This window comes from Mastigoproctus giganteus, chromosome 3 (genome assembly GCF_048544385.1).
Source record: "Mastigoproctus giganteus isolate SK-2022 chromosome 3, ASM4854438v1, whole genome shotgun sequence".
Taxonomy (NCBI): domain Eukaryota; kingdom Metazoa; phylum Arthropoda; class Arachnida; order Uropygi; family Thelyphonidae; genus Mastigoproctus; species Mastigoproctus giganteus.
The window spans coordinates 236399247-236413552 of NC_143577.1; the positions used below are offsets into that span (position 1 = coordinate 236399247).

General features: G+C 32.6%; 1 protein-coding gene across 3 annotated transcripts in view; it reads left to right on the forward strand.

Annotated features, from left to right (window-relative positions):
• The window catches only part of LOC150088904 (HMG box-containing protein 1-like), a 118733-nt gene extending 106304 nt beyond the window's left edge, over nt 1-12429 (forward strand). For all 3 annotated transcript variants that reach the window (XM_090370949.1, XM_090370950.1, XM_090370951.1), the window contains one exon: nt 12249-12429. In XM_090370949.1, coding sequence (XP_090227075.1) covers nt 12249-12288 — 40 coding nt within the window. In that variant the 3' untranslated portion in view covers nt 12289-12429. The remainder of the gene's footprint in view (nt 1-12248) is intronic.
• Nucleotides 12430-14306: the final 1877 nt, after the last annotated feature.

The window sequence follows — 14306 nt, forward strand, 5'->3', positions numbered from 1 at the left end:
TATAATGATATTGGCAATAGTATCTTTCAATCTTTGTAGATAAAAAAAAGAAGAAAAAGTGATATATCCTTTGTATAAAACAGCCTTTACCAAAATGGTATATTAGAGTTATAATTGGATAGATATTTATTTTGTAATATGCATTAAACAGAGACATGCATCTGCCTAAAATATGTATTTAGATCTATGCAGAGTGAATGGTATGATGTATGCATGAGAGAGAGAGAGAGAGAGAGAGAGAGAGAGAGAGAGAGAGAGAGAGAGAGAGAGAGAGAGAGAGAGAGAAAGAGAGGTGAATTTAATTAAAAACATGCACATGTTTATTTATGCATATATTTGTAACTTTTAAAGGTTAACCAGCATCACAAATTATTATGACATTAAAAGTGTTATAAAATAAATAATTGTTATGCCTAATAAATCTGCTTTTATATGGATAAGAGATGCTTTTGATCTATCTTAGCAAAAAAATAAAATTGCATGATTTTTGGAACCAAGAATATTTTAATATACATAGCAGTTAATAAGACAGATTTTGTTTAATTGTGCTTTCCTTCATTTAAAAAAAAAAAAGAAAAAAAAATTGGTTATAAATTTCAGGAGGTACTCTTATTTATTAATAAAATGTAATCCATGTTATATTTTATCCTTCAGAAGGGAATGCTTTGTTATATAGTTTATCAAAATTTAATAGGTTTTAGTTAACATATTTCTAATAGCATGTTGCTTGGAGAGAACATTTGTTTATAAAGTGGTACATGTGCGAGATTTTATCACCTTCTGCAAATCTGACTATGTTTTCTGCTTGTGCATTATTATCCAATTGGATGGCAATTATTTTTGTAGAATAGAAAGAATAGGCTCTCAGGGCCTTTGTACAGTTTTCTAACAAAAATCTGGCTATGAATTATGTAGGTTGTTTAGCTTATACGTTTTTAAAGATCTTTAAAACATCATGATAGTGTATTAGTGTCATAAATTGTTCACAGCATATTTGAACTCTTATCACAGTTTTTTAATTTTCTCATTGTAATTTTGTGATATTTTCTTTATTAGAATGGCATAAAATGGCATTCATTTGAAGTATATGTATGAATATACATCCAGACCTGTGATTATTATAAACTGCTCTGTATAGATATCTTTCTGATGACTGATAGTTACACACAGAGAGGGGTGGAAAAAACTCACTTGAACCTGTTTTAGATAAGTGTGTATAAGAATTGGGTTAAACTGATTTTCCTTAAAATTTTTTTTACGTGAGTTAATTGAAGAAGATATTTTAATTTCCTGATATAATCCTTTTATTATTATTATAATATCTTAAAATTATGACCAGATAATAATGTGCTGTATATTACTGCATATATTCTGACTTTTATCTTTATAATACACATTAATATGTTTTGTGTGTGCACAACTATTTTTTTAATACTTTATTTTCAAATATAATTACTTTTAATATATAAAAAAAATTCTATTTGAATTTTGAGCTCTATACCAGAATATAATTTTATCATTTGAAGAGCACTCCTTTGGTTACTCATCTTGCCACCTTAACTTTTATCTGTATTAAAATATTTACTTCATCTGATTACCTTTAATTACCTTTGAGGCATTTAGGTGAAATTATTTTATATTATTTTTGTTGTTATTTGGTATCTTGATTGAATATAAATAGCTTTATATTTGTTACAGTAATTCATTTCAAGAAAGCCTTCAGTTACATTTTGTGAGGGAATGTTGTTTTCAAAAATAATATAGTTAACTTTTACTCTGAATCATAATAGCATGTGTTTTAGATATGTAATGCCTGGTTGGATTTGGTGAAAGTTCTTAGTATTTCAGGTACAGCAGAACCTAACAAGTTTGCCATCATTGGGAACTAGCCCTTGGTGGATTTTTGAAGCCTAATAGCCTATAGCTCTGCTGGTAGGAAAGTGCACAGATCATAAAACTGCAGTAGAAAGATTGTGCAGTGTTTTGTTGGATTAGCAAAGCAACATTGCCACTACTGCAGTTATAGTATATTGCTTGCTTTGGGAAAATTTCATGGGAATCACATAAGTGTAAAGTTTAACAATCCAGCTAAAAAAAAAAAAAAAAAAATCCATCCTTGCAGTTGTAAATTAATATGACCTTAAACTTTACCATTGTTTCCTGAGCAGCACATTTCCCAACATCAGTCATCGATCCTATCACATGATTGAAGTTTGTTGCCAAGCAAACTCTGTGATGTGTCTGTCATTGCTTGTTTCTAATCATGACTGACAGTTACTGTTATTTGAACTATACTTAAAAAAAAAAAAAAAAAAGCCTAGAATGTGATGATCACTCAGAAATCTTCCTTTGACTGCTGCTTCAGCAGCTATGAAAAAGTTTCTATAGTTGAGCAATATGCTATAATTACCAAGTCTATACACAATGAAGTTGACAAAGCAGTTTCCAGCATCACATTCTAAGTTTTAAGTTTAACAAAATAAAACCACTTTTCAAGTTTAATGGCATACAGTTTGAAATAACAGTAGCTGTAAATACATCACAGATTTTGATATCAGGAAATGTGCTGCTTTGGGACACTACAGTGAGTAGTGTCCTAAAGCAGTATGTGGGTGCATATAAGATTTGAGTGAAGTACAGAGCTTATAGAATAATTTCTAGGTTACAAAGTGTTGGCATGCTGGATTTTGGAGGTTTTACTGTATTTATCATTCAAGAATTTGTGAGAAACTGCTTATTATTGACCCTTGATTAGCGGGGGTAATTTGGGAGGATAGATAGAGGACATGATGCAAAAAAATATTGGGAAAACAGAATTTTTGATTATACAAAAATATGGAAACAAATTGGAGTTGAGAAAACTTTTTTGCATATAAATTTAAATCTTTTATGGGGTTCCTCACCAATGAATGTATTTACAATTAACTTCATTGTAGGACATTTTTAGCATCTTTGTTTTACTGACAGTCTCAGTTCACTTACATTTTGACATTACAATCTCAGTGGTTGATAAATACATGAACATAACACACACACAAAACAAAATAAAGATAAAATAACAGAATGAAGCAAAAATATGTGTTTTAAACAAAATAAATGAAAGAAAAATATGAGCTTTAGACAATAAATAACAAATACAGTTAAAAACAATAGAGCAGTTTGTTGAGATTTGTGGAGATAAAAACTACTACAAACTGAATAATATACCAAGTAATTAATTACAGTTTGTTGTATATGTAAAGTTGCAATAAATAGTACTTAATTTAGAAATTCATATTTTCTCAAGTCACATTTCTATGAGTATGAATAAAAAACTTTTATTGCATAATGATGATAAAATCCATTATTTAATAAAGTTTTAGAAGAGTACAAAATGAATGAATCCTTAAAAGAAAAGCGCTTGGTGTTTCCCTTGTAAATTACATTATTGGATAAATGATACAGACTTATTTTCCCCTTAGTGCATTGTCTCAGTATTAGTTGATGTTAAAAATAATTATAGCTGTTAAATTTTCTGAGTATTCATGACTGCAGCTTTATTATGTGAACCTGTCAGTTAAGAATATATAGATAACTATATGCTTGTTTGAGAAAAATCCAACAATATGATATAAATAATAAGTAATAAAATAAGTTCTGTAGAACTGATGGAATATACCTTCAATATCTTTCAACATGATGAGCAATAGAGGCTATTTTAATCTTGTTTCAAGTTGGTAGATAGGAATAAAAAAAAATATTCCTGTAGGAATATCTTAAGCTTCCCCACCATGTGTACACTGTTGTACTATAAATATGGATTGAGCAATTTGCAAATGTGTTCTAAACTAGTGGTGGCCATTGTTTCAAAATAGCACCTTGTGCTGTAAATTTGGTTTTGTTTGGATTATAAACAAAATTATTAGGGGAAACATAGGCATGGCCATCTCATGAGCCAGCTCTCCATTTTTTTTGGAATATTGTCTAAAATACTGTTGTATATCACAAATGGGCATGCAGGACAGCAGATAGTTTGAGAAAGAGAAAGACAAACTGAAGCTAAATTGAAAGGGACATATAATAAAAAATGGGAAAGTGAAATTATTGATAATTAAATGAGACAGTAAAGAATAAATGAAATGAAACCAAATAAATCCCTCAAAATGAAATCATTAAAGAGCTTGATAAGCATGGTTGATGCATTGTGCCCATATTCGGTACCATATTTAAATATTCCTGGGCGTTGTGCCCAGGAATATTTAAAATGGTACCATTTTGTTCTTATTTTAAAAGGTCTAGGTGGTTGCATTCTATATACTTTTAGAATACTTTTTTTAAAATACTTAGATACAAAATATTTTTGTATCTAAGGATTTTTATCCTTTCATTGGGAAGTTTTTAAAAGATTTTCATGTGGTACAAAATTAGTTTTAAGTTGAAGCAGTAAGGTTCCTCCCCACTCTCCCTGGGAAACTTGGATTCCTTTCATCATAAAACTAAAACAAAATTGATTGTACAGTTTCCTTTGCATAGAACTGCTAATCCAGTCATCTGAATTTGAATAAGATATCAAAAAGATTTTCAATTACATTTTTAAAAGTTTCTGCTGCAAATAAAAAACATGACATGTAGCATTTAGCAAATTCAGGTTTATTTACAATTGATTTATTATTATTTTTTTAACTGAACCAAATATTTCTTTAAAGAATTTTCTGTTTTCCTGTCTGTTACCTAATATGGATTTATCTGATTCTGTTTGGGATTAGCAATAATGAACTTGTCAGACCAGAGTCAATATAATTATGTAATTATTACTTGACTTAGGCAAATATTATTATTATAGAATTAAGATTTTCAGAAATAAATGAAGTGTTAATATTTCTTCTTCTTGTAAGATTGTATGAGGACCTTTGAAGACCATTACTTAAATTTGTAAAAAATCTTTTTTTTTTAGCAACTTACGTTGTATTAAAGTGAGATTTAGAAAAATTTTTACTAAGACAAGCATGGTTATGTTTCAAGATTATTGTAGAAATAAAAACACTAATTATTTCATGGAATTAAACGCAGCAAATAACATCAGTTTTACTACCAGACCTCCAAGGCACGTACCTAAAATTCAGATTAAATCTACAAAAATAAAAAGGAGAAAGGTGACACTCATGCTTAGTGGCACAAGCATGTGACTCCCTGCCCAAGGGAGATGCATCTTCACACCCACCAAATTTTGGAATTCACAAGCATTGATGTGCTCTGAAGAAGCAATGCTTGTGGATTTGCTGGATTCATTTTAGTTTGTTTATTGTGGAGGGTACCACACATCCTTTAGTGTGTGTGGTGTGTCTCTTGGGTGCGAAGCCATACATTTGCACTTCTGAGGGTGTAAATGTCACCTCTTGCCTTTTTTTATTTTTATGATTTGATTTTGACTTGAACCCTGAGTATCTTGGAAGTGAGATTGCAAAATTGCACCTTGTCAGGATCATCTAGACAAGACTGCGGCAATGATTCAGACACATAGGTTTGTTAAGGGAAAGTCTTGTCTGACAAATTTGATTGGATACTATGATGTGGCTACAAAGGAACTGGATGCAAAAAATAATTTTGATATCATATACTTAGATTTCAGGAAAGCTTTTGACACTGTCGCACATGGAAGACTACTGTACAAATTGAAGCAGAATGGTATTAATGGTAAGTTGCTACAATGGATAAAAGGGTGGTTGACTGGGAGAAAACAGAGAGTGGTAATCAATGGGCGCTGCTCTTCGTGGACTAATATTATTATTGGAGTTCCACAGGGTTCGGTGTTGGGCCCACTGTTGTTTTGTATATTTATCAATGATATTGATGAAGGTATATCAGGCTTAGTGTCAAAGTTTGCAGATGATACAAAGGTTGGCAGGGTTGTTAATGACAGTAATGGCAGTGTGCTACTGCAACCAAAAACTAGAAAATTTGGGCAGATGGGGCTGAGAAGTGGCACCTGAAGTTTAACATTGACAAATGCAAAGTACTGCATATGGGTAGAAATAACCCAGAGGAACGTACTAAACTTAGGATGGTACTACACTTAAGATGGTAGAAAATGAAAAAGATCTGGGAGTAATTGTGCAGTCAGATATGAAGTTTTCTGAGCAATGCAGACAGGCTGCAAGAGCAGGTCATGGGGTTTTGTCAATGATATACAGGAATTTTGCTAGCAGGGAAAAGGAGGTGATTATCACTTTGTATAAGGCAATGGTCAGGCCACACCTTGAGTACTGCATACAGGTCTGGAAGTCTCATTTTAGGAAGGATGTAGATTTCCTTTAGCGTGTACAAAGAAGGGCAACAAGATTGGTGAGGGGAATGAAGGGATCCTCTTACCAAGAGAGGCTTAAGTTCTGCAAATTGCAGCAGCTGTAGACTAGTCACCTGTGAGGTGATCTGATTGAGGTGTATAAGGCCTTGAATGGGTTGAGCACGCTGAATTCTGATGGGATTCTTCCACTTGCTCAGATTACGAACCTAAGGGGGCGTAAATTCAAATTGAGGAAAGACAGTTGTAGAATAGATGTACGGAAAGTTATCTTTAGCCAGCGGATGGTTAATTGCTGGAACAAACTTCTGTCTGTCGTTGTGGGAGATGATAGCTTAAATAAATTCAAGGTGGAACTGCACAAACATTTAGAGGGAATGGTTGTGTGAATTTTTTTTTTTTTTTTTTTTTGGCTGATGCTACATATAAGCTCATACACTTGCTTTCTTGCATCACATGCCACTATTACTATAATCCTAATTGCATTTATTTGGTTCCATGGTATAATTAATGTTCTTATTTCTAGTTCAGACTTAAATTTATAAATAGTTCTTTCTGTTCATATTCTATTTGGTTAACACTTTTGATCCTGTACATGGATAGCTTCATCACTTGTAGTGACAAAGCCATGTCCAGGGTAAGTTATTTACACAGCTGTGAAATTTGATGCGAGGATGAAAGGAAATATAATAATTCTTGTTCTCAGTGAGATAAGGTCTGAAATTCTCCACCTTAGGTTTGTTATATGTTGTTTTAAGTTAAAAACTTTAATTCACATAACTATTAATACATATGATCTGTAACATTACTCTGCATTTTAAAAAAATATTCACTGATGTTTTTTCAGAAAAGGGTGTTTCTTAATAATTTTCTAATGCTGATTTCAAAAATGACTTCTGTTTGTTTCTGTCATGTCAGGTTTCTTCAAATGTCACAAAGAAAATTTGATTTTTCACAAATTTTTATTCATTTTGGCAGAATTTGAACACTGAAATTATAACAAAATGCTACTTTTACCAGACTTTTATATTTAAATACATGTTGAAAATACTATTAAAAAGAGCAATGTGGTAAAAATTCGCTAAACACTCACTTCTGATTTTAAAAACTGATCTATGATGGGTCAAATTTTCCTTTCTTTGATTTTCTTGCATATCCTTCTACTTTACAAGTCCCCCTTTAGCATCCAGCAGTAGTCAGCCATCATATTGATGTTCCACCTCCACTGGTACCTCATCTCCATGTTTTTAATGTCTTGGTAAAATCTCTTTACTAACATTTCCTAGATATACCCTCACACTTATGTTGCAGCCCAGCTTCTCGAAGTTTGCCAACATATTTTCAACTATAATCTTATCGTCTGGATCCTTATTCTTCCCTAGGAAGTTCTTGATAACAGACTTGAAGCTAATCCATGCCTGTTTTTCCCTTTTATTCATTGTCTCGGTCCCTCTTGAGTTTGTGAATTTTAGGTCCAACAAAAATACCTTGTTTTAGCTTCTTTTGGATGATCAATAGGAATTTAGTACAAAGCTAGTTGAAGCAGGAACCTTCCTGAGGTCAAGCTTTCAGAAACTATTTGATGTGTAAGGGTGTACCGAGGACAGTTTTGGGGTCTACCAGTGGGTCTATTATAGTGGTTTATGAACTATGTTCTTTGATCCAGGCAACAAACTGTCCCTCTTTGGCCAGACCTTCACATTCCAGTGCTTACTCCTTGCCCGCCAAATCATGGGAATTGCAAATGGCATAGCCTTCTTTTTACCATTTTTCCACAATCTCAGGGCTTTAACACAGGTTTGGCAAACCTTATTTTCAGCCCATTGGTTATCTTGGTCACAGAGTTTCACTCCAAAATAAGCACAATATGCATTTTTTACGAATTCTGTAATATCTTGTCTCATTGGCTATTGTCATGGCTGAGGGCTACATAACTTCCACAAAAATAATAAAATGAGTTCGGATTGTTCAAACACTTGCATGAAGACATTTTACTCACTTTTAAGCACAGGTTTGATGCTAACTTCAAAAATAAACCGAGCTCACACTGATAAACACTGCTGTGTGGAGCTCTCAAGGTAAAGAAACAAATGACTGAAGGCAGTGGTTGCCAACATATGAAGATTTAGTTTACGAATTCTCAGCAGTTACTTCTAACTTAATACATTCAATAATACAACTCTTGACATCAGCTTAAGTGATTTGTGAAAAAACAGTATGTGATAGAAAATAAGTGAATAACATAAAATTGGCATAAAAACCTGAGTTAAAAACAGCTATTAGTTTACAAACATCGAAAACCATGCAGAGTGGTTAGTTATAACTTAGTTTGACTTCTCAGTTCATCATTTTGTGCTTGTGTGTCTATTTTAAAAAGTGATATAGGTAATGAAAAGCAAGAAGAGTAATAATGTTTACATATCCAGAAATAAAACAGAGGTAAACTATGTGTTTGGATAGCTTAATTTGTTTGTAATCTGTAAATAGTAATAGAAATTTGCTATAATATCCTTAATATTGAGAAGAAAAGCACTGCAATGCATTTGAGAAAAACTAGTGTAATTACAAGGGTAGTTTGATAAGTTTCTAGTCTAGCATAGAAGGAGTTATTATCTAATGTTGACTTCACAATATTTTTGACATAGTCTCCTCGTAACCCAATGTGCTTTTTCCAGGAGTGCTCTAAATTCTTGATCCCAGTTTTGTAGTTGCTTTCTGAAGGTTTCAGAAAGGGAATACGTGGTTGCTTATTACCTTATCATTCAACCCAAATTTCCTTCAAGACAATTGGTTTTTATTTTCGAGAATAGTTGGAAATCAGAAGCAGCTACATCTGGAAAGTATATTGGGGTGGGCAAAGGTTCATAACCAGCCTGATGAATTGCAGCTATGGCAGTAGCCAATGAGTAAACAAGTGCATTGTCTTGGTGAAACAAAACACCTTTAGTCAGCTTTTCTGGCCCCTTTCTTTGATTTGATTGCACCTTGTAATTTAGATTGTGCTTCCTTTGTTCTGATTATAGTTCGAATGATGACATTCAAAGTGATGAAACCATATTTAATCCATAATTACATACCTTGCCAGGAAGTTTGCAGAACTTGCTTGATAATGAGCAAAAGGTTTGCTTTGATTGCTTCAAAGTTTCTAATCAAAGACATTTCTGATTGGGTGTCAAAAGGTCGAGAACCCGTCATGCAGAAACCTTTGTCATAATAAGTGATATAGTTTGTTTTACAAAATGTTTTGCATCCTTTCAGTCAAGTTGCTAGTATTTCTAATATTTCTCTTTTCATTTACTTGGGGTTCATCCAGCACCACATGATCAACTATTCACTTGATCTCTAAGAAACCACTGTGACTTTTGAGGCTTAATAGCATCTCATTAGCTGCTGTTACCAACTTTGTACTAGTGTGATTAAAGTATTGAATCCAAATGAGAAGCCAGGCAGTGGTTCACCTCTTTAGGTTTTTATTTGAAGCAGATAGTTACCTGACAACAGCCATTCTCTCCTCGTGAGGTGTTGCCAGATATCTTTGAATTGTTAGCATTAGCATTAGTAGAGGCATATGATGCAAGAAAGCAAGCTTATTCAGCATCAGCCAAAAAAAAAAAAAAAAAAAAATACAACCACTACTCCCATTTCACCCCTCCGTTCGTTTGAAATACCTGTCCAGCTGAGCCTTAAATTTGTTTAGGCTATCAACTTCAACAACAAGTGATGGAAGTCTATTCCACAAACCGACTGCCCGCTGGCTAAAGGCAAATTTCCGCACATCTATCTGACATCCATCCTTCCTCAATTTGAATTTATGCCCTCTCAGGTGATTATTCTGAGCAAGAGGAAGAATCCCATCGGCATTGAGCATGCTCAAGCCATTCAAAGCCTTATACACCTCTATCAGATCACCTCGCCGATGCCTAGTCTCCAGACTCTGTAATTTGCAAAACTTAAGCCTTTCTTCGTAAGAGCAACCCTTTGTTCCATTCACTAATCTTGTTGCCCTTCTCTGTACTCGTTCCAGCAGCTCTACGTCGTTCTTGAAATGAGGCCTCCAGACCTGTATACAGTACTCAAGGTGTGGCCTGACCAATGCCTTATACAAGGGAATAATCACATCCCTGTCTCTACTAGAAAAATTCCTATATATCATTGACAAGACACCATGAGCTACTCTTGCAGCTCGTCTGCATTGCTCAGAGAACTTCATATCTGCCTGCACAATTACCCCCAGGTCCTTTTCATTCTCTACCACTGTCAGCGTAGTACCACAGAGTTGATACATTGATCTGGGATTATTGTTTCCCATATGTAGTACTTTACATTTGTCAATGTTAAACTTCATTTGCCACCTCTCAGCCCATCTGCTCAACCTTTCCAGATCCTGTTGCAGCAGCAGCATAGCATCAGTAGTGTCCTTAACAACCCTGCCAACCTTTGTATCGTCTGCAAACTTGGACATTAAGCTTGATATACCATCATCAATATCATTTATAAATACAGAAAACAATGGACCCAACACTGAACCCTGAGGAACTCCACTAGTTGTTTAGTGACAACTATCTCAGAAATTGTAACCGAAAGGCTTTGTCTCCTGTGTTAATAAAGCAAGGTTGGCGTTCAGTTGGAAATTCAGAATTTTATATTCTCTTCAGTCAGAAAAATAAGGTCATTCCTAGATTATAAAGATTATGAAAATAACGTTTAGTGTAATGATATTATATAAATTCACCTAAGCAAATTATTCAAACTAAACAATCCAAGTACAGTTATTTACCTGTTTTTGTAGCTTCTTTGAGCTCCCTTTTCAAGGCTGAAAGAGGTTATGGTCATATTAGCATTAGTAGAGGCATATGATGCAAGAAAGCAAGCTTATATAGCATCAGCCAAAAAAAAACCCTTCCCATTTCACCCATCCGTTCACCCCAAATGTTTGTCTAGTTCTGCCTTTAACTTATTTAAGTTGTTAACCTCCACTACAACAGGTGGAAGTTTGTTCTAACTATCAACAACCCACTGGCTAATTAACCACTTTTATGCACTACTTTTGGGATAAACTTCATTTATTGTTTATTCTTTCAGTTTTGTGATGACACATTTCTATTCCTATAATGTTAGTGTTTCCAAGTTTTTGTTAAATGAAAAAGCTACAATTTAATTTTTAAAAAAAAGTTTCACAACTAATTAGATTTTATTTTAAGAAGGGAATTCACTTAGATCATGAGGGTGAGATGGTATTGACAGTATTAATGCTATTGCACATTTAGTAAACTGCTCTTGAAAATGACAGCTGTCTAGCTGGTCATACAAACACTTATGTGAGTTGGTTTGCTGCTTTAAAATCCAGCACCCCTCAATTCCAGAGTGTTCAAATATGTAGTACACTCTACAGTTTACTGTATATATAGAAATCAAAGTGGCATCTTTCATTGGTATTCATATAGACAAACATTTGGAGTGACTGGATGGCAAAATGGGAAGTTTTTTTTTTTTTTTTTTGGCTGATGCTGTTATAAGCTTGCTTTCTTGTGTCATATGCCTCAACTAATGCTAATGCTAATATACCTTTATCTTCCTCCATAATAATATTCAAAAAAAAGTTTACATAATATGGATGATAACTTAAATCTGTTCTTTTTTGTTAAACTGTAATAAGAGATTATTAAATAATGCTGCACTCAACATAAATTTTAAAGGCAAAAAATGATTGAGTTTTATTAAAGCTGGAAAGAACACTTTACAGAAAACATCAGTTTTGACCGTTTTCAAGTCTAGAAGAAAGAAAAAAAAAAATTTTTCCTCTAGTCTTAAAAACCGTAGACTTTTTTTTTTAAGTGGGTTCAAAATTTCCTAACCCAGTTCTACTTAGTATAAAAATGCACTAGATCACAGGTGACTCCTGGGTAACATGTTGAAATGAATTTATCATTATATACTTAGTCTACCAAGAAAATGATTTTTTTTAAAGGTGTGCCTATTTTTGCCCTGCCCACCACATGGATGACTAAGATCACTAGTTCTAATCTGAGAGTTGAAGGGCATTTCTTCAAAAGGAATGTCGGGCAGAATTGAGGAAACAGAATAAGGACTGTAGACAGCATGTAAGTTGTTTTTTTCCCCCCTCCTCTTACCATGCGTTATCTCAAGATCATAATGTATGGTTTTTAGTCTTCTAAATTGATATTCAAAATAAATTGTTAATGGCACACATACAGTGAGGTGTTTTTGCATAAGATCGATAGGTTCATGAGTTTATTTCACTTCAGGGATTTAGTCTCTTTGTAATAGTCAGTTTCCTAAACTTCAAACCAAATGCATTACTGTGTTTGCTATCCTCACATTTACACATTTCTTTAGTGTGCCTTCTAATACATAGATTAAAAGGAATTGTGAAGTAAAATTTCAAACTGCATTTTTGACCTGATTGTATATATGTTAATTCAGGAAAGACTATTTGATATGAATTGAATCTTTATTTAAATAAATCTCCTTTTTATCTGCCATTTCTTTTTATAAAACTCGCAGGTATTTATATTCACAGAAATTTGATAATGTTTCGTTATATCTATGTTTTATTTAGTTAATTAGTTGTTCATGTACCAATCAACCATTTATAAACATTTAACATTATTTTTTTAGGTAGAAATTGTCTTATCAATATTTATGATAATATATGTGTTATCATATTGATACTGATATATACCAAAGAAATAATAGGATATATTAAAAATAAATCCAAATACAGAAAAAAAATGATAAAATTTTATTACATAGACTACAGTCCTATGTGGGTCCACTGCATTGTTCGTACACACACACACACACACACACACACACACACACAAAAAATGTATTGAGAAAAAAATTTTATTAAATTTTCTACATGTTAGTAATAATTATAGTAGCTTTAAATTAAAATAAATCAATCAATAATATTAATATTTTATTGTATTGTATATAGTGCACAAAAATAACAATATCTGTTTATATATATATATATATATATATATATATATATATATATATATATATATATATATATATATATATATATAAAGAAAAAAGAATGAAACATATAATTAAATTTTTAGTACGTTGCTGTGCAGAAAAAGAAAATAAGCAATTTCTGGCTTCAGTTGTATTCTTCTTTCTTGGGTTAGTAATCCAGATGTAGAAAATTTTTTGATGTACTGTTACAGGGATGGTAAGAATTAAATTCCTTCCATTCTCCAACAGAGGAGAGGACATGACAAAGATTGGATGATATATGATTTATGCAGATTGTGTAATTGGCCAAAACCAATTTATGCAGATCACATAATTGGCCAAAATAAAATGATATATGCTTTCATAGTTCAATGGATACACCTCCCCCATTTGCAATTGGGGGGGATGCATCCTCCTGTATCTCTCTCTCTCTCTCTCTCTCTCTCTCTCTCTCTCTCTCTCTCTCTCTCTCTCTCTCTCTCTCAGTCAATTTACAGCTCCAATTTCAAATTCTAAATGCACATTTTCTTAATTATATAATCTATCCAATTTTTCATATATTTCACATTTTATATCCTTGGGATTGCCACATCATGGCCTAAGTTACCCATGCACCATAGCATTAGTAGAGGCTTATGATGCAAGAAAGCAAGGTTATATAGAATCAGCCAAAAAAAAAAAAAACCTTCCCATTTCACCCATCCATTCACTCCAAATGTTTGTCTAGTTCTGTCTTGAACTTATTTAAGTTGCATAATAATTCAAATCAAATATACATCTTGTAAAAATGATATTAATGATTTTAATAAATTCTTGTAAAAATGATTTTATAAGTATAAACTACCATATTATACAGTAATTTTGAATTTATCATGATGAATGCAATCCTAAGTTAATGTTCATTTAATCTGCAATCTTTGGGAAACTTTTAATGATTTCAGTTTTGTGCTGAAAAATTTCATAATCAGATGCAACATAACATGACAACATAATAACAATAACATCATAATCAGAAATAATTCAGAAATTGAAAAAGGAT